Raw genomic sequence first — 23,304 nt, 5'->3', positions numbered from 1 at the left:
CCTCTGCTTAGATGCTCTCCACTGTGGTCGCCCTACACTCTAGTCCCCCCAGGCCATTTCCTCATCGCCAATCCTCTTTTTATCCCCATGTTGCCAGCCCCAGCTCCCTCTTTGGGTCTGGTCTCTAAGGCCAACATTTTAGTTTCCAACACTTGCTGGCACCCACGTACAGTTGCCCATTGCCCGTAGCACTGACCGTTTGTGGAGAACCGTTTCCTTTTGAACTGCCTCACACCATCTCTCTAGAGTTCCTTCTCTGATTTTGGCTGATCTTCTTGCTGCTGGGGGAACTTGATAGGGTGTAGGAACTATTCCTCTTTCCAGCTCCCTCTTGGGAGAGCAGGTCCCATCTCCTTTCCTTTTACTTATTTTTTCTCTTGTTCTTTTTCTTTCCTCTTTCTCTTATCCTGTCTGGTTGTGTAACATCTTTCTTGTTCTATCATAATTTTGAGTTCTTTTGTCAGTTTTTCTCAAATTTTCTGTGCCAATAGTTCCACATGTAGTTGTATTTTCAATCTATTTGTGGGAGTAGGTGAGCCCTATTTCCTGCTACTCCACCATTGTAGACCCTTCTCCCTCTAAAATATTCTTTTTTTGCTCTCATTTTCCTTGCACTATTTTCCACAAGAGCCAAATATGACAACAACCTAAATGTTCATCATAGGATAAATGGATAAAGATGTGAGATATACCTGAAATTGAATATTATTAGGCCATAGAAAAGAAGGAAACCCTACCTTCTGGGACAACATGGAACTTGAAGCCTAAGTGAAATAAGTCAGATGCAAAAGACAAAGTGTATGTTTTTATTTATATGCAGCATCTGAAAAAGCCAACCTCAGAAACAGCAGTTTCCAGGGGTTGAGGGGTGGAAAGGGAGATATTAGTTCAAGGATACAAACCCCCACCTATAAAATGGATAAGTTCTTGGGGTCTCATGCGCAGCATGGGGACTATTGTTAACAAAAAGGTATTATATATTTGAAGGCTGTTAAGAGAGTTAGATCTTAAATGTTATCACCACACACACAGACACAATGTCATTAATGGGGTGGGGGGATTAATTAAACTTATTTGATGCTCATTTTCTAATATGTACCTCTATCAAATCATCACATTATATACCTTATAGTTACATATGTTAGATGTTAATAATATCTCAATAAAGTTAATAAAAAAAGAGAAAGCAAGTCAAATTTATCTAAATGACTAGGTAAATATTTGATTAGATACTGTCATATTTTCCTCAAAATGCTTGGCTAAGAGTCCATGCTAAACAAATATGATCAGGTGCCACACTTTTATCCCATTACCCTTCCAACCCCCCCCCCCTTTTAAATCACAGCAGATTGTACCCAGGATGATGCCTGACTGGGGGAGTTGGTTACTCTGTAGATTGGCCAATGACCTAAGTTTAGTCTATTCAGCTCAAGGACAAACCAGATTTATTGGGGATTTCCTCTCTGAAATTCTGAATAGGGACCTAAGAGGCTGATGGGAAGTGGGAGAATATTGTAAAAGACTTGTGGAGAAAGAATTTGCATCTTGACAAAACAGAGCTATATGAAAGCAGAATTTTTTTTTGTATTTTTGCCATTTCTTGGGCTGTTCCCATGGCATATGGATGTTCCCAGGCTAGGGGTTGAATTGGAGCTGCAGTCGCTGGCCTATGCCAGAGCCACAGCAACATGGGATTCGAGCCATGTCTGCAACCTACACCACAGCTCACGTCATGCCAGATTCCTAACACAATGAGCAAGGCCAGGGATCGAACTGGTGACTTCATGGTTCCTAGTTGGATTTGTTAACCAATGAGCCACGACAGGAACTCCTGAAAGCAGACCTTTTAAGTGAACAGAGAACATGAAGGACAAAGAGTACAAAATGTAAACCAAGGAGTTCCTCTTCAGGCTCACTGTTAATGAACCCAAACCCAACTAGTATCCATGAGGATGTGGGTTTGATCCCTGGCCCTATTCAGTGGTTTAATGATCCTGCATTGCCATGAGTGGTGCAGGTCACAGATATGACTCAGAACTGGCCTTGTGCAACAGCTGCTAGCTGATTCGACTCCTAGCCTAGGAACTTTCATATGGCACAGGTGTGGAGCTAAAACATCATCAACAACAACAACAAATGAAAAAACCCCAAATCATGCGTTAATCCATAGTGATAAAAAGAACCAGACAGGAAATACCAGTTGGTGAAAGACTTCCACATGTTCTTTGAAACATAGAGAAGAGTGATAAGTAACTGATTTAACAGATAGAGGAAGTTACAAATGTTTGAGAATGGAGATAAATAGGATAGGATAGGATAGGGGATAATAGCAAGTAGTTCACCTGCAAAACTCCTGAGATGCTAAGAGCTTAGAGCATCAAGCTCCATAGAATGTAGGAGGGAAAGGCACCTTGAGTCACATGAAGACTATTTTCTCTCTCTCTAGCCCACTTTCTCCATAGTCGGGCAACACCTCTACACCATCTCACAAAAGACTGGAGGTTTGTTTGCTTGCTTGTTTGTTTATTTATTTATTTTTTAGGGCTACACGCATGGCATATGGAGGTTCCCAGGCTAGTGGTCAAATCCAAGCCTCAACTGCTGGCCTATGCCACAGTCATAGCAATGCAGGACCCAAGCCTCATCTGTGACCTCTTTCACAGCTCATGGCAATGCCAGATCCTTAATCCACTGAGCGAGGCCTGGGATCGTATGCGCAGCCTCATGGTTACTAGTTGGATTTGCTTCCCCTGTGCCACAATGGGAACTCCTATTTATTTTTAATTGAACTAAAGAGTTTCAGGTATCACTGGAGAGAGCAGTGATGAAATGTACATTAGCAGGTACTAAGATGAAGTGAAAATCTACACAGTGAATGCAAGATCCCTTTTCTCTCACTGCTCCCAGGATGTCACCAGCCAGCACAGGTCATGATCCCACCATTTCTCAAGTGCACATAGCCCAAGTAAGGGGGTGGATTTTTTTGTGTGTGTGTGGGGTGAGAGGGGAAAATATAAGATCTGCATTATACTGCCTAACTACCCAAAACTTATGCCTACAAATATGTATACTTGGAAATTCCAAATAACTTTCTTATTTCTTCTACTTTAAATATGAAATGAAGAGTTCCTGTTTTCACGTAAGATGGCAAAACTAGTGAATGGGAAGATGAGCAGTAGAAACTCATCTTCAAATGAAAGCAAAGGGGGACTGGATTGCTGGATCACAAATTGGGTACAGTGACTTTTTAATTTTTCTCTGTAATTAAGCTCTGATCCCAAACCTGAAAATTAAAGCTTGTAGTTAACAAGACTCATTTTTTTCCTACAACTTTTTAAGGTTAGTGGTCACCTATTAATATCTGATTATTCATCTTTTGCTACCTATATAAAGATCCTCACCTCATCCTTCCTGCCAAGCAACCAGTGTATTCCTTCCAATCACCTGTTGTGCAGTTCTCTGCAGATTTCTAGTGAATATTCATCTCCTAGGTGATGTTTATCATGAAAAAAATGGTAAACAGCAGTTAGTTGTCTTATTTCCTGCATATCATAGTAAAATTACAATTGGTATTTTAGAGAAAATGAATGAGGCACTGGGTTTGATCAGGCTCATTTAGTTCTTGAAAACAAAGAATATATCTTTTTAAAATCAGGTTAATATTAAGGGCCCTGGTGCTTTTGGATAAGGTAGAATGTCATTAGTAGTTAAGGGTTCTTTTTCTTTTTTTTTGTCTTTTCTAGGGCTGCACCCATGGCATATGGAAGTTCCCAGGCTAGGGGTTCAATCAGAGCTGTAGCCACCGGCCTATGACACAGCCACAGCCATGTAGGATCCAAGCTGCATCTGCAACCTACACCACAGCTCACAGCAATGCCAGATCCTTAATCCACTGAGCAAGGCCAGGGATCAAACCACAACCTCATGGTTCCCAGTTGGATTCGTTAACCACTGAGCCACAACAGGAACTCAAGTTCAGGGTTCTGGACCCGACTCCAAATGTAATTGTTATCCTATGAGTGTAGGTATGATTCATCTTTTTCTATTAATTTACATTTTTTTAATTTATAGGGCTGATTGTTCTTTTCTCTCTTTCAAGAACGAGGAAGCTACTTAGGACAACTAGGGCCTTGCAAGAATATTTGTGAGTTCATGCTTCTCACTCTTCTTCATGAAAGTGTGTCTATTTTAGATTTCAGAGTCCCACTCTTGCTGTATCAGACCACTGACTTCAAAATAAACCCTGTGAGGGTGTACATTCAGACTTCTTTACAATTCTCTTATCTGTGGTATAGACTCCTAGGAAGGAATTTGATTATACATGTCTGTCTGCAAGAGATGTGGTGACAGTGACATGGGAGTTCTACATCCACAGCCTGTCCAGAAGACATATTATATAGAGTGCATCTGGGGAGGTACCCAGATTGGATCCGGGATACAACCCTTTTCATATTTTCCTTGTCTTGAAATAGAAGTCTTCAACTGAAACCCTACAAACTGGAATCTTTTACTATGCAAACCTTGCAAAAACAGAAATCAAACTGTAGCAGCTGTGATCAGTGATATAAACTGCTTGAGATAGATTAGCCATGAAAAATATACAATCTGATTTTTAATTTACAATCTGATGTAGGAGTTCCCACTGTGGATCAGTGGTTTAAGAACCTGACATAGTGTCCGTGAGGATGTGGGTTTGACCCCCAACTTTGCTCAGTGGGTTAAGTATCTGGCATTGCCATGAGCTGTGGTGCATGTTGCAGACATGGCTAACATCCCACGTTGCTGTGGTGGTGGCATAGGCCTGCAGCTGCAGCTCTGATTCAACCTCTAACTTGGAAACTTCCATATTCTGCAGGTGCAGCCTGAAAAAAAAAATAATAAAAAGGTGATTATATATGTCATTGGATTTCATTGTGGAATTCACAGGTTTCTGGCCCCGCACTGAGAAATAAATGATGTTTTTCTCAGATGAAAAAAAAAATGTAAGCTTCTTGGGACAATAAAGTTAATATAAATTTATTAAAATTGATATAATTTAGTAATATTTAAACAGAAATAGAAGTTCCAAATAAGAAAAAAAATACTCATATCAAGTTTTCTATATGGTTAAAATACAAATAAGGCAACAAACTGGAGTTCCCATCATGGCTCAGTGGTTAACGAACCCAAATAGCATCCATGGGATGCGTAGCTGGTGTTGCTGTGAACTGTGCTATAGGTCGCAGACACAGCTCAGATCCTGCATTGCTATGGCTGTGGTGTCAGCCAGAGGCTACAGCTTCAATTCAACCCCCTAGTCTGGGAACTTCCAAATAAAAAGACAAAGAGGCAATAAAAAAGAAAAGATTCTTAATGATCATGTAACTAGAGACCATACTGTTGATGAATACTGACAAAAGATGATGTCAATCTCCATGGTGTAAATATAATTTTCATATATTTATAATTATATAAATATAATTTTTAAATGCCTCAGTCTTTCTCAAATTACTCTCCTTTCTGAATTACATTAAAATTCACTGAAAACCATTCACATCTCTGATATAACTATTTATGTTTCAAAGCCTAAAAACACTCCTCCTCATTATTACATACTTTCTGTAATTGACTATTATTTTTGAATTCCCTACCATCAACTACATGTACCTAGCTCACCTGAATATGCTTTCATTCAGACCATCTATGTCATAATCATAATAGCCCACTATTATAAACAAATTATTGAAATGAGTATGACTCAACAGACAAGGAAATATTTCCTCCCAAATATAAAGGGTCATTTTAAGAGCAGAAAGGATTTTTTTTACAGATAGATTATTAATATGAGTATAACCCCAACAGTCAGAACCTCCCTAAGGAAAAAATACTCCTACAAAAGGGTGAATTTTCTCATTCTGTTCTGTCACTGTTCTAGAAGAATCTAGGTAAACATATGATAAGAATTTCCAATATAACCCCAAGAAAAGAAGAGAGGTTTCTTAGATTAAATATATTGTCCTTTAAAATATGAAGATGCTATGCTTACTTGAACCTGGTGCTTTTTCCTGAGTCAGGAAGAACAAACAAGTTGAAGGTCCACAATGAGACACAAGACCACCATTTCTAGTAAATAAACTCTTTGGAAGGAACACCTGTCAAGCCGTGGTTATAAGCAAATAGAAGTATAATTATAAACACAAGTCAACACACAGGGCAGTGGAAACAGGAGATCAAACCACAGGGATATCCGGCAGACCAGAGAGGCAGAGACCCAGCAGTGACCATCGAAGACAAGGTGTCTCACATGACTGTAAGACCGTCTCTTCTACATAAACTTGACTCAACACTAGTGTGTGTGTTCACATGGCTTATATTCCTAAAGAAATTAATATTCACACCACACGTTAGGATTATATTAACTCCATAAGAAAAAGATCTTATTTGGTATGGACTTCCTTTCAGTCAATCCAAACTATGAGGAAAACTGAAACTTCTATTCATCTCCTGTCATCTGAAACCAACTTCTTGGTCCACAACTTCCTCATGGCATTTTTCACTTATGCCTTCCTTAGTGTACAAATCAAAGGGTTGATCAAAAGTGTTCAAAGTTAGGAGGTTGCAGACATAGCTTGGATCCCACATTGCTGGGCTGTGGTGAAGGCCAGCAGCTACAGCTCTGATTCAACCCCTAGCCTAGGAACATCAATATGCCATGGGTGCGACCTACACAGCTCACAGCAACGCTGGATCCTGAACCCACTGGAACAAGGCCAGGGATTGAATGGGTGTCTTCACAGATGCTAGTTGGGTTGATTAACAGCTGAGCCATGATGGGAACTCCTTCTTTTCCATTGTTAAAAAGCACATTTCTTTGACCTGGCTTCCTCCACATACTACCTTCAGATCTCTTGGCCTTCCTTAAGAAATGAAAAAAACGAAAAAAAGAGAGAGAAATTGCATGCTACAAATTATTGTTTGCTATGATAAAGATAATGCTGGAGAACGAAACAGTCATGATTTCTGTCCTCAGTGAGTATTAGTTTACAGAACTTTAAGATTCTGAGCAATGAAAATAAAATGCATGGTTTCTAGCACATTTTTTCTATTTGAAATTGTTCTACTCATTGGTTATGTGAATCAGGATTTACAGGTGTCTGAGTTTTAGCCACAAGTGCTGATGTGCCCTTTGTACACAGAACACCCACTCACATCTTTATGAAACTCCACTCCTTTAAGTATGATATCACTACTATTCATGGTTTCACTTATGATTTTTCCACAAGCTTCTTGAGACCACTCTGGGATTCTTTCTGTTAGTTTAACCCTACCCAGAAGAGTGGCTCAATTCTCTATTCTCTCTGTTTTCCTGGATGACCTTCCTCAATTTCCAAATAATTTAAACTCTCATTTACAAGCAAAGATTCCCAAATCTAGTTTTAGAGTCCTGACATCCATTTCAAACTGTGAAAAAACCCAAATGAGTATTTTCACACATATATCCTGTGGCTACCTCAATTTCAACCTGTCCTCATGGTCTCACTATTCATTCTCAGCTCCTCAAACACAGATACCATTACTCAGACATTCGAATCAACTTTTGTTATAATCACTTATGAATCCTTGTTTCCACTTAGGAGCATATAAAATAATGTGTGGCAAGAGGATAAACCATGAAATGAAACAATCATGAATATCATTCTCAGGATGGAACTTCCCAAATACATAACCTTGCAAGCTGCTTGACTTCTGTGCATTTCAGTTTTCTCTCACATGAAACATCACTGTTCATTGTTATCTGGTGCAATATTTATGGGAAACACAAAATGTAACTTATGTACAGTGACAAACATACAGGCTGTTGCTAAATATATGGTAAGTAAAATTATGTCAATGAAACACCTTCATCAATAAGTGTACATTTACTAACATAAGTTAGAAAAACAGTTGGATATCCATTTGAAAAAAAATATGAGCTATCAATTCAGTTTGCAAAAAGAGGTTTATAGTTAATCAAGGTACTACTTGCTCTAAGTCTGTAGATCCACGTTTGGGGATGTGTGAAGCTCACAGCAGAGAAATTAATTCCAAAGCACCACCTTACACTCCCTGGATTATACTTGCAAGTAAATTACAAGAGCTATAAAAGTTTGTCTTCTAATACACAGGACAACTTAGGACACTGGGTGGCAGTGATCTCCCTACTCTTCTATCAATGACATTTTTCTCTTCTTTCTATTCTCCACCATCTATTTGTATTTCTTTTTCTATTTCCCCAGTACCTTTGGGCAGCAAGGTACTAACAACTCCAACCTTTGTTTCCATCTTGCTACTGAGTATGAAGAGGATCAGTTGCTATACCCATATGTTAAATAGACAAAAGAAATAAAAGGCATCCAAATAGGAAGAGAAGAGATAAAACTGTCATGTATGCAGATGACATGATATTATACATATGAAACCCTAAGGACTCAACCCAAAAACTACTTGAACTGATTCATAAATTCAGCAATGTAGCAGGATATGAGATTAACATTCAGAAATCAGTCACATTTCTGTATACCGACAATGAAATATTAGAAAAGGAATACAAAAATACAGTATCAAAATTGCACCTAAAAAAATCAAATACCTCAGAATACACCTGACCAAGGAGGTAAAGGACTTATATGCCGAGAAGTATAAAACATTAATCCTGGAAATTAAAGAAGATGTAAAGAAATTGAAAGATATTCCATGTTCATGGATTGGAAAATTCAATATTGTAAAAATGGCCATATTACCCAAAGCAATCTACAGATTCAATGCAATCCCTATCAAAATACCCACGACATTATTCACAGAACTAGAACAAATAATCCAACAATGTATAGGGAACCACAAAAGACCCAGAATTGTCAAGGCAATCCTGAAGAACAAAATCCAAGCAGCAAGCATAACTCTCCCAGACCTCAAGTAATATTACAAAGCCACAGTCATCAAAACAGTGTGGTACTGGTATCAAAACAGACAGACAGACCAATGGAACAGAATAGAGAACCCACACATATACCCTGACACCTACGGTCCATTCATCTTTGACAAAGGAGGCAAGAGCATAAAATGAGAAAAAGAAAGTTTATTCAGCAAGCATTGCTGCGAAACATGGGCAGCTGCATGCAAAGCAATAGAAATAGAACACACCCTCACACCATGCACCAAAATACACTCAAAATGGTGGAAAGACTTTAATAGAAGACAAGACACCATCAAACTCCTGGAAGAGAACATAGGCAAAACACTCTCTGACATCAACCTCATGAATATGTTCTCAGGTCAGTCTCCCAAGGCAACGGAAAGAAGAGTCAAAAGAAACCAGCAGGGACCTAGTCAAACAGACCAGCTTTTGCACAGCAAAGGAAACCAAAACGACAACAAAACGACACCTTACAGAATGGGAGAAAAGAGTTGCAAACGATGCAACAGACAAGGGCTTCATCTCTAGGATACACAAGCAGCTTATACAATGCAACAGCAAAAAAGCCAACCTCCCAAAGGAAAAATGGGCAAAGGCCCTGAATACACTGTTTGCCAAGGAAGATACACTGATGGCCAACAAGTACATAAAAAAATGCTCAACATCACTGATTATTAGAGAAATGCAAATCAAAACTACCCTGAGATACCACCTCACACCAGTCAGAATGGCCATCATTCGTAAGTCCACAAATAACAAGTTCTGGAGGGGTTGTGGAGAAAAGGGAACCCTCCTGCACTGTTGGTGGGAATGTAAGCTGGTACACCCACTATGGAGAACACTTTGGAGATACCTTATTTTTTTTAATTTTTTATTTTTTATTTTTTTTAAATTATTTATTATTATTTTTTTCCCACTGTACAGCAAGGGGGTCAGGTTATCCTTACATGTATACATTACAATTACATTTTTCCCCCAGCCCTTTCTTCTGTTGCAACATGAGCATCTAGACAAAGTTCTCAATGCTATTCAGCAGGATCTCCTTGTAAATCTATTCTAAGTTGTGTCTGATAAGCCCAAGCTCCCGATCCCTCCCACTCCCTCCCCCACCCACCAGGCAGCCACAAGTCTCTTTTCCAGGTCCATGATTTTCTTTTCTGAGGAGATGTTCATTTGTGCTGGATATTAGATTCCAGTTATAAGTGACATCATATGGTATTTGTCTTTGTCTTTCTGGCTCATTTCACTCAGTATGAGATTCTCTAGTTCCATCCATGTTGCTGCAAATGGCATGATGTCATTCTTTTTTATGGCTGAGTAGTATTCCATTGTGTATATATACCACTTCTTCTGAATCCAATCATCTGTCAATGGACATTTGGGTTGTTTCCATGTCTTGGCTATTGTGAATAGTGCTGCAATGAACATGCGGGTGCATGTGTCTCTTTTAAGTAGAGTTTTGTCCGGATAGATGCCCAAGAGTGGGATTGTGGGGTCATATGGAAGTTCTATGTATAGATTTCTAAGGTATGGTACTACCATATGACCCCGCAATCCCACTCTTAGGCATATATCCAGACAAAAATTTCCTTAAAAAAAAACACATGCACTTGCATATTCATTGCAACACTATACACAATAGCTAGGACATGGAAACAACCCAAATGTCCATCAACATATTAGGAAGATTAGGCAGATGTAGTATATTTACACAATGGAACTCTACTCAGACATAAAAAAAAAAACAACATAATGCCATTTGCAGCAACATGGATGGAACTAGAGACTACCATACTGAGTGAAATGAGTCAGAAAGACAAAGACAAAGGCCATATGATATCACTTGTAACTGGAATCTAACATACATCACAAAGGAACCTTCCCATAGAAAAGAAAATCCTGGACTTAGAGAATAGACTTGTGGCGGCCCAGGAGGTAAGGGAGGGAGTGAGAGGGATTGGGAGCCTGGGGTTAATGGATGCAAACCATTGCTCTCGGCATGGATCTACAATGAGATCCTGCTGTGTAGCATTGAGAACTGCATTGAGATACTTATTTCACAACAAAACAAAGTGAGGGAAAAAATGTATGCATGTAAGTGTATCTTGGTCCCCATGCTGTACAGTGGAAAAAAAATAAAATTGACTTGATTATATCTGGATAATTACAAGAAACTTTAGAGTATTATATTCTTTAGGATAGCAATATCTTACATCATCATGTCTTAAAATATGGAATTTTTAAGATTTTATGGATTTTAAGATTCCATCCTGGAATGCAGAAAAGAACATTTTTTTCAGAGTTCCGTGAGCGGGCTGTGTAGACTTAAAAAAAATGCACAACATGAAAGCTGGAATTAAGTTTTATTTGGGGCAAAATTAGGACTTAAGCCTAGGAGACAGCATCTTAGCCCAGAGAACCCCCTCTGAGCAGGTGAGGCAGGGGGAAGCTAGGATATATGAGTTTTTGCAAGAAAGGGAAGGTAGTAGGAAGAGGAGACACATGTCATCAGAGTTACAGAAGAAGATTTACAGAAAACCTATTTCTATGGGAAGATATAAAGGTCTGGGCTTACTGGACTCATTCCTTCAATAGGTACCTCTGTTGTGGGCCAGTATTCTTTGTTTCTTTCCTGAGTTCCCTCAGGGCTCACCAGCCCACCCTTGGGAGTGACTGCATTGACTGATGACATATTTTGTTTTGTCCACTTATTACAACCCAGGAGCTCTGAAATCCTGACCCAAAGGGAAAAGGGGAAATGCCAACATATGTGTTAAAGGTGGAGGCAGAGGTGCATGCAGCCATGCACACATTTTATGAAGTTTGCCTCTGGTGTCATGAACGTTACTACTAGTCATGAGGAGCAGACACTACCATGAAGGGCTTTAGTGTTTTTTTTTTTTATAAGAAATGAAGAGATGCAAGAAGTGGGCTCATAAAATCTCCTAACAATATCTATCTGAAGACCTGCTCTTCCAGTTTTCCCAGAGCACAGCATGCCTCACTCCTGGTCTTCACCCTAAGCTCTGCTGAGGGCATGCTGTGGGTCTGCAGCTGAACTGGTTCATGATTTAATCCATGTAGAGGCAGATGGCAAGTGTTAAAACTCCAGTTCACAGCTGCTGTCAAAAGTGGATGAGTGGAACTGGAAATTCAGAGTGCCTTCCAACAAGTGATGTATTATTTCAATCTAGTACTCAGAGTGGCATCATTACAAACTAATCCACCATCACTTGCTAACATATTTCCATGCATCCTGTAATTATACTTCCCTCATACTCTGAGAAAGAAACAGGGGGAAATGAACAATCTAACTTTTTTAAAAATAAGACTGAAATTGGGCCCTCATCTTTCACCAGTCACAAAAATCAACTCAAATGGACTAAAGACTTAAATGTAAAAGCTGAAACTGTAAAATCAGAAATTGTAAAACTCCTAGAATAAAACATAGTGGAAAAACTTCGTGACATTGGACATTTCTTGGAAAGGACACCAAAAACACAAGTAACAAAAGCGAAAATACACAAGTGGGACAACATCAAAATTAAAAGCTTCTCTACAACACAAGAAACAAGAGAGTGAAAACACAACTGTGTTGGAATGGGAAAAATTATGTGCAAACCATGTATCTGATGAGGAGTTAGTATCTAAAATATATAAAGAACCCATACAACTCAATAGCAAAAACAGCCTGATTTCTTAAATGGGCAAACGGTTGGAATAAACATTTCTCCAAAGGAGACATACACATGTTTCTCAGGATTGATTTGGCGATTCTGGGTCTTTTGTTGTTCCATATAAATGTTTGGATTGTTTGTTCTAGTTCTGTGAAAAATGTCATGGGTAATTGGATAGGGATTGCATGGAATTTGTAGATTGCTTTGGGCAGTGTGGCCATTTTTACAATGTTGATTTTTCCAATCCATGAACATGGGAAATCTTCCCATTTCTTTACATCTTCTTTGATTTCTTTGATTAAAGTTTTATAGTCTCGGCATATAAGTCCTTTAAATCCTTTGTCAGGTGTATTCCGAGGTATTTGATTTTGTGAGGTGCAATTTTAAAAGGTATTGTATTTTTGTATTCCTTTTCTAGTATTTCATTGCTGGTATGCAGGAATGCGACTGACTTCTCAATGTTAATCTTCTATCCTGCTACTTTGCCTAATTTATTAATCCGTTCAAGTAGTTTTTGGGTTGAGTCCTTAGGGTTTTCTATGTATAGTACCATGTCATCTGCATACAGTGACAGTTTTCTCTCTTCTTTTCCCATATGGATGCCTTTTATTTCTTTTGTTTGTCTAATTGCTGTGGCTAGGACTTCCAAAACGATGTTGAAGAGCAGTGGTGAGAGTGGGCATCCCTGTCTTGTTCCAGATTTGAGTGAGAAGGCTTTCAGTTTTTCCCCATTGAGTATTATATTTGCTGTGGGTTTGTCATAAATGGCTTTGATTATGTTCAGGAACGTTCCCTCTATACCCACTTTGGCAAGGGTCTTGATCATGAATGGATGTTGGACTTTGTCAAATGCTTTTTCTGCGTCTATTGAGATGATCATATGATTTTTTACTTTTCTTTGTTAATGTGGTGTATGACGTTGATTGATTTGCGTATGTTGAACCATCCTGGTGAACCTGGGATGAACCCTACCTGGTCATGGTGTATAATTTTTGGATATGTTGTTGGATTCAGCTGGCTAAGATTTTGTGGAGAATTTTTGCATCTATATTCATCAATGATATTGGCCAATAGTTTTCTTTTTTGGTGGTATCTCTGTCTGGTTTTGGAATGAGGGTGATGGTGGCATCATAGAATGTCTTTGGGAGTATTCCTTCTTCTTCAACCTTTTGAAAGAGTTTCAGGAGGATGGGCACCAGGTCCTCTTTATATGTTTGATAGAATTCACCTGTGAAGCCAGCTGGTCCTGGACTTTTATTTGTAGGGAGTGTTTTTATGACATCTTCAATTTCATTTCTAGTGATCGGTCTGTTCAGTTGGTCTGTTTCTACTTGATTCAGTTTTGGCAGGCTGTAAGATTCTAGAAAATTGTCCATTTCTTCCAGATTGTCAAACTTGTTGGCGTATAGTTGTTCATAGTATTCTCTTATGGTTTTTTGTATTTCTGCTGTATCCGTTGTGATTTCTCCTTTTTCATTTCTAATTTTGGTTATTTGCGTTCTTTCTCTCCTCTTTTTAGTGAGTCTGGCCAGGGGTTTGTCAATTTTGTTCACCTTTTCAAAGAACCAGCTCTTGGTTTTATTAATTTTCTCCATTGTTCTTTGAATCTCTATTTTATTGATTTCTTCTTTGGTGTTTATAATTTCCTTCCTTCTGCCGACTTTAGGTCTTTTTTGTTCTTCTTTTTCTAATTCATTTAGGTGGAGGGTTAAGTTGTCAATTTGGGATCTTTCTTCTTTTTTGAGGAAGGCATGTATCACTATAAATTTCCCTCTGAGCACTGTTTTTGCAGCATCCCATAGATTTTGAGAGGTTGCGTCTTCATTATCATTTGTTTCAAGGTATTTTTTTTAATTTCCTTCTTGATGTCCTCATTGACCCATTGGTTTTTTAGTAACATGTTGTTTAGTCTCCACGTAGTAGGTTTTTTCTCATTTCTTTTCCTGTGGTTGATTTCTAGTTTCATGGCATTGTGGTCAGAGAAGATACTTGAGATAATTTCTATGCTCCTAAATTTGTTGAGGTTAGCTTTGTGTCCCAATATGTGGTCGATTCTTGAGAATGTTCCATGAGCATTTGAGAAGTACATGTATTCTGATTTTTTTGGATGTAGGGTCCTGAAGATATCGATTAAGTCTAACTTTTCTATGGTTTCCTTTAGGATCTCTGTTGCTTTATTGGTTTTCTGTCTAGAGGATCTGTCCATTGGTGTGAGGGGGGTGTTAAAGTCTCCTACTGTGATTGTATTCCCATCAATTTCTCCCTTTATGTCTGTTAGTATTTGTTGTATGTATCTGGGTGCTCCTGTATTTGGGGCATATATGTTGACAATAGTAACATCCTTTCCTTGGATGGATCCCTTAATCATTAAATAGTGTCCTTCTTTGTCTTTCTTTATGTCTTTTGTTTTATAGTCTATTTTGTCTGATATGAGGATTGCAACTCATATGTCTATTGGCATGAAATATTTTTTCCCCACCCCCTCACTTTAAATCTGTATGTGTCCTTTTTCCTAAGGTGAGTTTCTTGTAGGCAGCATATTGAAGGTTTTTGCCTTTTTATCCACTCAGCCACTCTGTGTCTTTTGATTGGGGCATTGCAGGCCATCAACATTTAAGGTGAGAATTGATAGATTATTTATTGCCATTTAGAACCTCGTGTTCCAGTTGATTCTATGGTTCTCCATTCTTCCTTCCTTTCTTTTTTTGGCTGGATGTTCTCTAGTTATTATCTGCTTGAGTGGTTTTTTTTCTTTCATTTTTTGTGAATGCAATGTTTGGTTTTGGCTTGTGGTTGCCCTGTTTTTTAAGTATGCTAACCCCTTCCTATAATTGTGTGTTTTAGTGTGATGGTCCTATAGGTTCAAACACTTCATTACTATATTAAAATTAAGAAGAGAAACAAACAAACAAAAACAAGGGTCTATTTATTTCCTAGCATCCCTTGCCCACATTTTATGATTTTGAGGACTCTTTTTTTTCTTTTTAATTTTATTTTGTTCGAAGCATGTTCATGATTAAATCTGTATGCTGGCTTATTTGAGTGACTGCTCTCTGATTGCGGTTTCCTCAGTCCTAGTTCTTCCTCCTCTTCTTTTTTTTTCTTTTTCCTCCTTTCTTTCCTTTCTTTTTGGTTTAGAGATGCAGTTTCAGTATTTCTTTTAGCCTGAGTTTTGTATTGCTGTATTTTTTTAGCTTTTGTTTGTTGGGAAAAATTTTTATTTCTCCTTCTATTTTAAATGATATTCTTGCTGGATAGAGTATTCTAGGTTGCATATTTTTTCCTTTTAGCACTTTAAACATCTCTTGCCATTCCCTCCTGACCTGTAGAGTTTCTGTAGAGAAATCAGATGATAACCTTATGGGGGTTCCCTTGTAGGTAACATTCTGCTTTTCTCTTGCTGCCTCTCTTTATCACTAACTTTTGCCATTTTTATTATAATGTGTCTTGGTGTGGGTCTATCTGGGTTCAACTTGTTTGGAGCACTGTACCTTGAACTCAGTATCCTTTAGATTTGGGGAGTTTCCAGCAATAATTTCCTCAAATATATTTTCCATTCCCTTATCTTTTTCTACTCCTTCTGGAATTCCTATTATGCATAGATTGACCTGCTTTATATTATCCCATAGGTCTCTTATATTGCTTTCCAGTTTTTTGATTCGGTTTTCTGTCTGCTGACCTGATTGGGTGATTTCCATTACTCTATCTTCCACATCACTGATTTGTTCTCCTGCATTATTCATTCTGGTTTTTACTGCCCTTAGCTCAGTTTGCATCTCTGCAAATGAATGTTCTAGTTTTTCTTGGCTCCTCCTTATATGTTCTAGTTCCTTTCTGAGGGTGTCTGCTTTACTGTTCTTATCTTCTCTTAATTCCTTCAGTATTTTCACTATTTCTCTTTTGAACTCCAGGTCTGACAGACTGCAGAGATCTGTTTCCCCGTTGACTGCTTTAGGTGAGTTCTCCTGTTGGTTTGACTGGGGGTGGTTTCTAAGCTTCTTCATCTTGCTTGTTGTTTTCTCTTTCATGGTAGAGTTGTACTCCCCGTGGCTGGGCAGGGTTTCCCTTGCCACTGCCGTGGAATGTTTCCTGAGGGCTGGTGTTGTTGGTCAGTGTTTTCTGAGGTAGTGTGACATCGGAAATTTCTTGGAAATGTCCAATTACATTTTTTGAGGTAGTGTGACATTGGACATTTCTTGGAAAGGACACCAAAGGCACAATAACAAAAGCGAAAACACACAAGTGGGACAACATCAAAATTAAAAGCTTCTCTACAACACAAGAAACAAGAGAGTGAAAACGCAACTGTGTTGGAATGGGAAAAATTATGTGCAAACCATGTATCTGATGAGGAGTTAGTATCCAAAATATATAAAGAACCCATGCAACTCAATAGCAAAAACAGCCTGATTTCTTAAATGGGCAAAGGGTTGGAATAAACATTTCTCCAAAGAAGACACACACATGGCCAACAAGAATATGAAAAGATATTCTACATCAATAATCATTGGGGAAATGCAAATCAAAACCACAGTGAGCTGTTACCTCATACATGTTAGAATTGCTATGATAGAAAAGACAAGGGAAAACAATTATTGACCTCGATGGGGAGAAGAGGGGACCCTTGTACACTGCTGGTGGGAATGGAAATTGCTACAGCCTCTATGGAAAATGGTATGGGCATTCCTCAAAACATTAAAAATAGAAGTACCACATGAACCAGTAATCCCATTTCTGGGTATTTATCCAAAATAACAGTAGGATCTCAAGGACATATTTGCAGTTCTGTATTCACTTCAGCATTATTCACAAGAGCCAAGATGTAGAAACCACCCACATGTCAATCAATAGATGAATGCATTTTTTAATATGCTGTATGTACATGGAATATTATTCAGCCTTTAAAAAGAAGGAAATCATGCCCTATGTGACAACATAGATGAGCTTTGAGATCATTATTCTAAGTGGAAAAAGTCAGTTATAGAAGGACAAATACTATGTAATTGCATTTATGTGCAACATATTAGAAAAAATCCAACTCAGACACAGAGAATAACAATGGTTTCTAGGGGCTGGGAGAAAGCAGGAATGAGTAGTAATGATTTAGGGGATGTGGAGTTTCAGTCTGAAAAGAGGAACAAATTTTGGAGATAGCTGGTGAGGATGGTTGCACGCAATGTGAATGTACTGGATGCCACTGACCTGCACGTGCAAAATGATTTAAATGGTAAATTCCATGTGTGTTTTACCACAATTTTTAAAAAAATCAAGGGAGAGGGACAGACTGTGCATGAGGCGGGCAGCAAACACACGAGCAAAACTGTTCACTGTTGAGGATAGAGCTGACATCATTGCTTCCCTCTCTGCTCTGAACTTCAGGAGTGTGTTGATCTGGTTTCAAGGTAAAGGCTGCTGAAAGAGAAAGGCAATTCTGAGCAGGGTTCCAGCCAGCTCTTTATCACCTCAGAAGCTGAGGGAGAGGAAGCTGTAGGCAGCCTCTTTGCCACAGTGTTTCTATTCGCTCCCTCTGGGTGTCTTTATCCATGGAGTGCCTGTCTGGGTGTGATTTCCCATGGCTACTCTGTGAAAGCATAGTACGTGAAGTTCCCATGATTCTCTCTCTGTGAGGCAGACACAAAAAAGCTATGTGATAATACAGCATGACAATCTGGCGCCCACTCATCCTAAAGGAAGTTGATATGACCACGACTTAATTACTCAATCTTAGGGAGCTAGGAGCCCTGCCACTTGTGTCTCACAGTCACTAATAAAAATGTCACAATGTCCCAGGATAATCCTCTTGCTGAAGCCCAGCCTCTGTGCACTGGCACCGAACTGGACCTTGGAGACAAGAGGTTTCGGTCATACAAGAAAAGAATACCTTTACTGCTTTGCCAGACAAGGGGGGGGGAATCAGCCGGATTGTGTCCCACCCTGGTAGGGTTTGGTGAGGAGTTTTATGGAAATGGCTCAAGGGTGGGTTTGCTGCTAAGGATCAGAGTTTACTCAGAGCCTGTATTCTTTTAATCTGGCCTCAGAGTGTCCTGCGATGAGCTATGGTGGTTCCCAAAGTAAGACCTTCTTTCTGGAACGATGACTGCTTTGGCAGAAAATCTCAAAGATATTGCTCTGTGTATCTGTGTCTAGGAGCCGCACAGGGTCCTGCTCTGTTTCAAGGTTTCAATCTGGCACATAATTTCAAAAAGTGACATTTCCATTCTTAGCATAACCATACATTTAGAAGAATCATGTTTTCACAGACAAGTCCATTCTCTGTGAGGCAGAATACTAACTCAGGTAGTCAGTAGAGGAACATGGGCTTAGATGCCTTCTTTGGTATGGCTATTGATTAACACTTGTGGCTGAAGGGCTCCAGGGAGTAACATCCCCACAGGCCTTCTTTACTATAGGAGGTGTACCTACCCCCAGATGGACATTAATCCCTAAGCCCCTGTGACTCAGTTTATGGGGAGAAAAGGGCAAAGAAAACCATGAGACCTACAGGACATTTCCATACCTAAAACCCCTATTGGATAGGATATTGAGCAAGGCCAGTGGGAGAAAACCACATCTTTCTACACCCCATGTTGGTACCCCCCCACACACACTTTAAGGAATTAAAAACCTTTATAGGACAATAGAGAAGGGGGGCACTTCTCCCCCCACACAGCAGCCATGGGAGCTATTTGCTTTCCTGTAATAAAGACTTTGTGTGCTTGTTGCCTGGGTTTTTGCGGACTCCATTCTTCAACTGCACAAAGAACCCAGACTCCGGTAACATCTTTCCAGCATCATCTGGGCTCTGACCTATGCCTGAAACCACCCCCATATATCTTATGCCAGGCCCACCTGTGTCAAAATGAACAAGGAAGCCCCAACACAAACCTTTCCAAGAACCTTACACAAATCCCCCATCCTAAACTATGGCCAGAGGCATATGTTTCACCAAAGCCCAAGTGCATTTCTAACAGTGGCCTCTAAGCTTGTCTGTGGGAGCCAAGTGGGAGTAAAGGCAAGGCTTTGGCTGATGCTTCAGAAAAGATGCCAACAGGGCCAATTACTAGTCCTCGGAGGACTTGAGAGGTCAACGCATTACCCAAACTTGCACTTGGTGAAAGTCTATTTAAACATTTCTCTAGAGTCAACGAAGAAAGAACTACAAGGACCTTTAAGGAAATAAGAGCCACAAAGCCATGCATCAACAAGCTGAAGATCTCCTGGGGAGACACTGCTGCCAAGCCTAGTATGAGTTTGAATGTGGGCTTGTATCAGAAATAAAAGGAATTCTCTCCCCATTGCTCAAAGACTTTTTGGGAAACAACACTTTGGCAGAATTGCCTGGAGAAAAGCATGTTCAGTCAAATGGATTTCATTTACTCATACATTTTATACTTCTCCATTTGAAGAACTTTTCATAATTATATTTTGAAGATTCGTTTATGGTTTCAGTAGAAGCCAAGAAAGTGAGTCCAAATTACATCTTATAGCTAACCAAGTTTCCTAACTAAAACAATTCATTTTCTGAGTAAATCCAGACTGCCAGTGAGAACAAAAATACACTGAAATCAGACTAAGAGACTTGTCTAGTGAGAGAAGAATTCCAGTGTCTCCCTGGCTAATGCATGTAGATTTGCAGCTATAGGGCAAATGCCTGAGGGGAAGAAGCAGTGACTGGGCCTAATCTAAACAGTAAGGATACACAATCAACCAATCCAGGTGAGTGGTAAATAATTCTTTTTCCCAACATTTAAGTAGATTAACTTAATTTAGCCAATTCAGTTTCACTGAGATAGTTCTTAGAATGGGAGGTCTGTCCATTGAGGCTTAATCGTTCTCTCTAAAAATGAATGGGGACACAATGATACCAAAAGAGCAAGAGAAAACACTGTCTGGCAGTTCCCTGAGGGCTCAGAAGGTAAAGGACCTGACGCTGACAGTTCCGTGGCACTGATTTGATCCCCGGCCCAAGACCATCCACATGCCATGGGCCCAGGCAAAAACGAATGAAGAAAACACGCTGTGATTTTCCCAGACAGGACACTCTTGAGAACGACTACTCATTTTCACAAGATCGTGGTTCACATTTATGTCTCACTAAGTAGATTGAGTCTGCACAAGTCTGTTTGTAAGGATTAGAAATTCCTTCCCTTTTTCATGAATTCCATGTCACCACATTGAAGTTAGAGCGGGTCAATGAAATCCTTTAAGAATGATGAGCCACACAGTCACCAGCCAAAGGAGCCATGGACACAGAAGAAACCACTCAGAGACTATGCTTTCCTGAAAATTACAAGATCTTCCCTCATCCTTACTGACAGTGAGAGATCATGGCAAGGAAGTCAGTACCCAGGAATTTTAGAGGAAAAACACATGGTTATGCTTCTTAGCAAGGACTGGAGAAGGAAGCAAAATGAGAAAGGGATAAAGAGTAAAATATCTTACAGTCTTTTCTAATAACAACGTGTACTCACTTTTGAATATCCACGAACAGATCGTTCCCCAGAAGAAGAATGTATTCTTACATAGAGTCAATACTTCCACCAGCGAGCAGCTAAAACTTCAAGTTCATCCTAATGGATTAAACATGATGGAAGGGAAAGTTGGGTTATCTCAGGTGACTGTAACATTTCTGTCTTGTCAGTAGAAGACTCAGGGAAACTTCACGGCTCATTCAATTCCATTTGTAAAATGTGAGGAGGGTATAATAGGTCTCATCCAGAGCAGGATTCTAGGTGTGATGAGAGAGCAACTGCACAGAAAATTCATTTCAGGAATATCGAGAGCTTTTCAGGGAACTCTGTACCACTCACATGTTCACATTCAAAGACAGGGAAAGAGCGAGCGTGGAAGAGTCACACTGAGCCAGACAAAACACCCTGGATGGTTGAGTGAATGCTGCTCAATGAGCTGTTATAAAGATAGTTCCTTGACATTTTGAGGGACAAAAACCCCATCTGTATCCCTGTCCCTGTGTGCATGTGCTTTCATTTGACAGAAGGCAGGAAGAGCTCAGACAACACAGCTGGTATAGACAGAGAAAGGCTTGGATGCTACTCTCATATCTGATACACAGTTGCCTTTTTAAAAAGAGTATTGTGTGCCTATACCTAAAAATATTCATGCCCATAGACAAGCCGAACTTTAAATAATAATTATGATTGATGAAACGTGTCCCCCAACGTGAAAGGAAGCTATCTGTGAGAACTTTAGAGCTGCAAAGAAAGTTTAGAAGTCAACCATAAGTCAATGGTCACAATAACATCTTGCTTTTAGTGTCGTGTTTTAAGGTTTGTCACAATTAATATGAATAAGGACAAATCTACCCTCCTTCCTTTCTTATGATTATCTGTAAAATCTCAGAGGCGGGTAGAAGGTGTAGCTCCCCCAATCCATGACTAAAGAGGGGATGAAATCTTTTCGTATTGAATTTTAAACGTCATCACTCAGTAATACTGTGCTCTTTCCAGAAGGACCGCATGCTCTCATCCCAAGATGAGTTGACGGCAAGGGTGAGCAATGTCACAGAATTCATCCTACTGGGGCTGACCCAGAATCCAGAACTGCAGAAACTCTTATTTGGTGTTTTGTTAATCACCTACTTGATCACATTGGCAGGCAACCTGCTCATCGCAGTCACCATCTTCATCAGCCCAGCCCTGGCTTCTCCCATGTACTTCTTTCTGTCCTATTTGTCCCTTATAGATGCGTTCTACTCTTCTTCCATCGCACCCAACATGATCTTTGACTTGATCTCTGGAACAAACACCGTATCCTTCAAAGGCTGCATGACCCAGCTCTTTGCTGAACATTTCTTTGCTTCAGCTGAGATCGTCTTGTTGATTGTCATGGCCTATGACCGCTATGTAGCCATCTGTAAGCCCTTGCACTACATGACCATCATGAGCCCACCTGTGTGCACTTTCCTGGTCGGAATGGCTGGGGCCTTAGGGTTTATTCATGGAGGGATCCAGGTTTTGTTCATGGTCCAGTTACCATTCTGTGGCCCCAATGTCATTGATCATTTCATGTGTGATTTAATCCCTCTCCTGGAGCTAGCCTGCACAGACACGCACACCTTGGGGCCCCTGATTGCTGCCAACAGTGGGTCACTGTGTTTGGTAATCTTTTGCATGCTGGTTGCTTCCTATGGTGTCATCCTGAGGTCCCTGAGGACTCATAGCTCTGAAGGGCGTCGCAAAGCTCTGTCTACCTGTGCCTCTCATGTCACGGTTGTTATCTTGTTCTTTGTACCTTGTTCATTCCTGTACTTGAGACCCATGACCTCCTTCCCCACTGACAAAGCTGTGACTGTGTTTTGCACCATAGTAACTCCCATGCTGAACCCTTTAATCTATACTCTCAGAAATGCAGAAGTGAAGGATGCCTTGAAAAAACTCTGGGGACAAATAATGAAAACAGGTGGTAAATAAATCTTGTGTGGGGTATGAAGAAAAAAAAAATCTTGCGGTATTTCATGGTGATTTATTCCTGTTCTTAGTTGATCAACTTGGGAGTATTATCCTATCTGGATCAGTTTTCTTCAGGACCCCATATATTGTGAGCAGGGAGGATGCCCATTGAAGCATAGTAGGCACAGAGCCTAGAGCCCAAGATAGTTTTAGGAGCCCCTGCAATTTTTAATTTCTTTTAACACAAGAAGAAAAAATTAATAATTCAATTTGGATTGTAGTGATC

At 39.6% G+C, this 23,304-nt stretch overlaps 1 protein-coding gene across 1 annotated transcript; it reads left to right on the top strand.

Moving 5' to 3' along the window:
• The first annotated feature begins 946 nt into the window (after positions 1-946).
• Positions 947-23,039, top strand: LOC125119249 (olfactory receptor 4C45-like). Its single transcript, XM_047766094.1, has 3 exons — positions 947-970; positions 21,101-21,223; positions 22,077-23,039. Exons 1-3 carry the CDS (start codon positions 947-949, stop codon positions 23,037-23,039), a joined length of 1,110 nt encoding a protein of 369 aa, XP_047622050.1.
• Positions 23,040-23,304: the final 265 nt, after the last annotated feature.

This window comes from Phacochoerus africanus, unplaced genomic scaffold, assembly GCF_016906955.1.
Source record: "Phacochoerus africanus isolate WHEZ1 unplaced genomic scaffold, ROS_Pafr_v1 Scaffold_19, whole genome shotgun sequence".
NCBI classification, from domain to species: Eukaryota; Metazoa; Chordata; class Mammalia; order Artiodactyla; family Suidae; genus Phacochoerus; species Phacochoerus africanus.
This window is presented reverse-complemented; position numbering and strand designations above follow the sequence as displayed.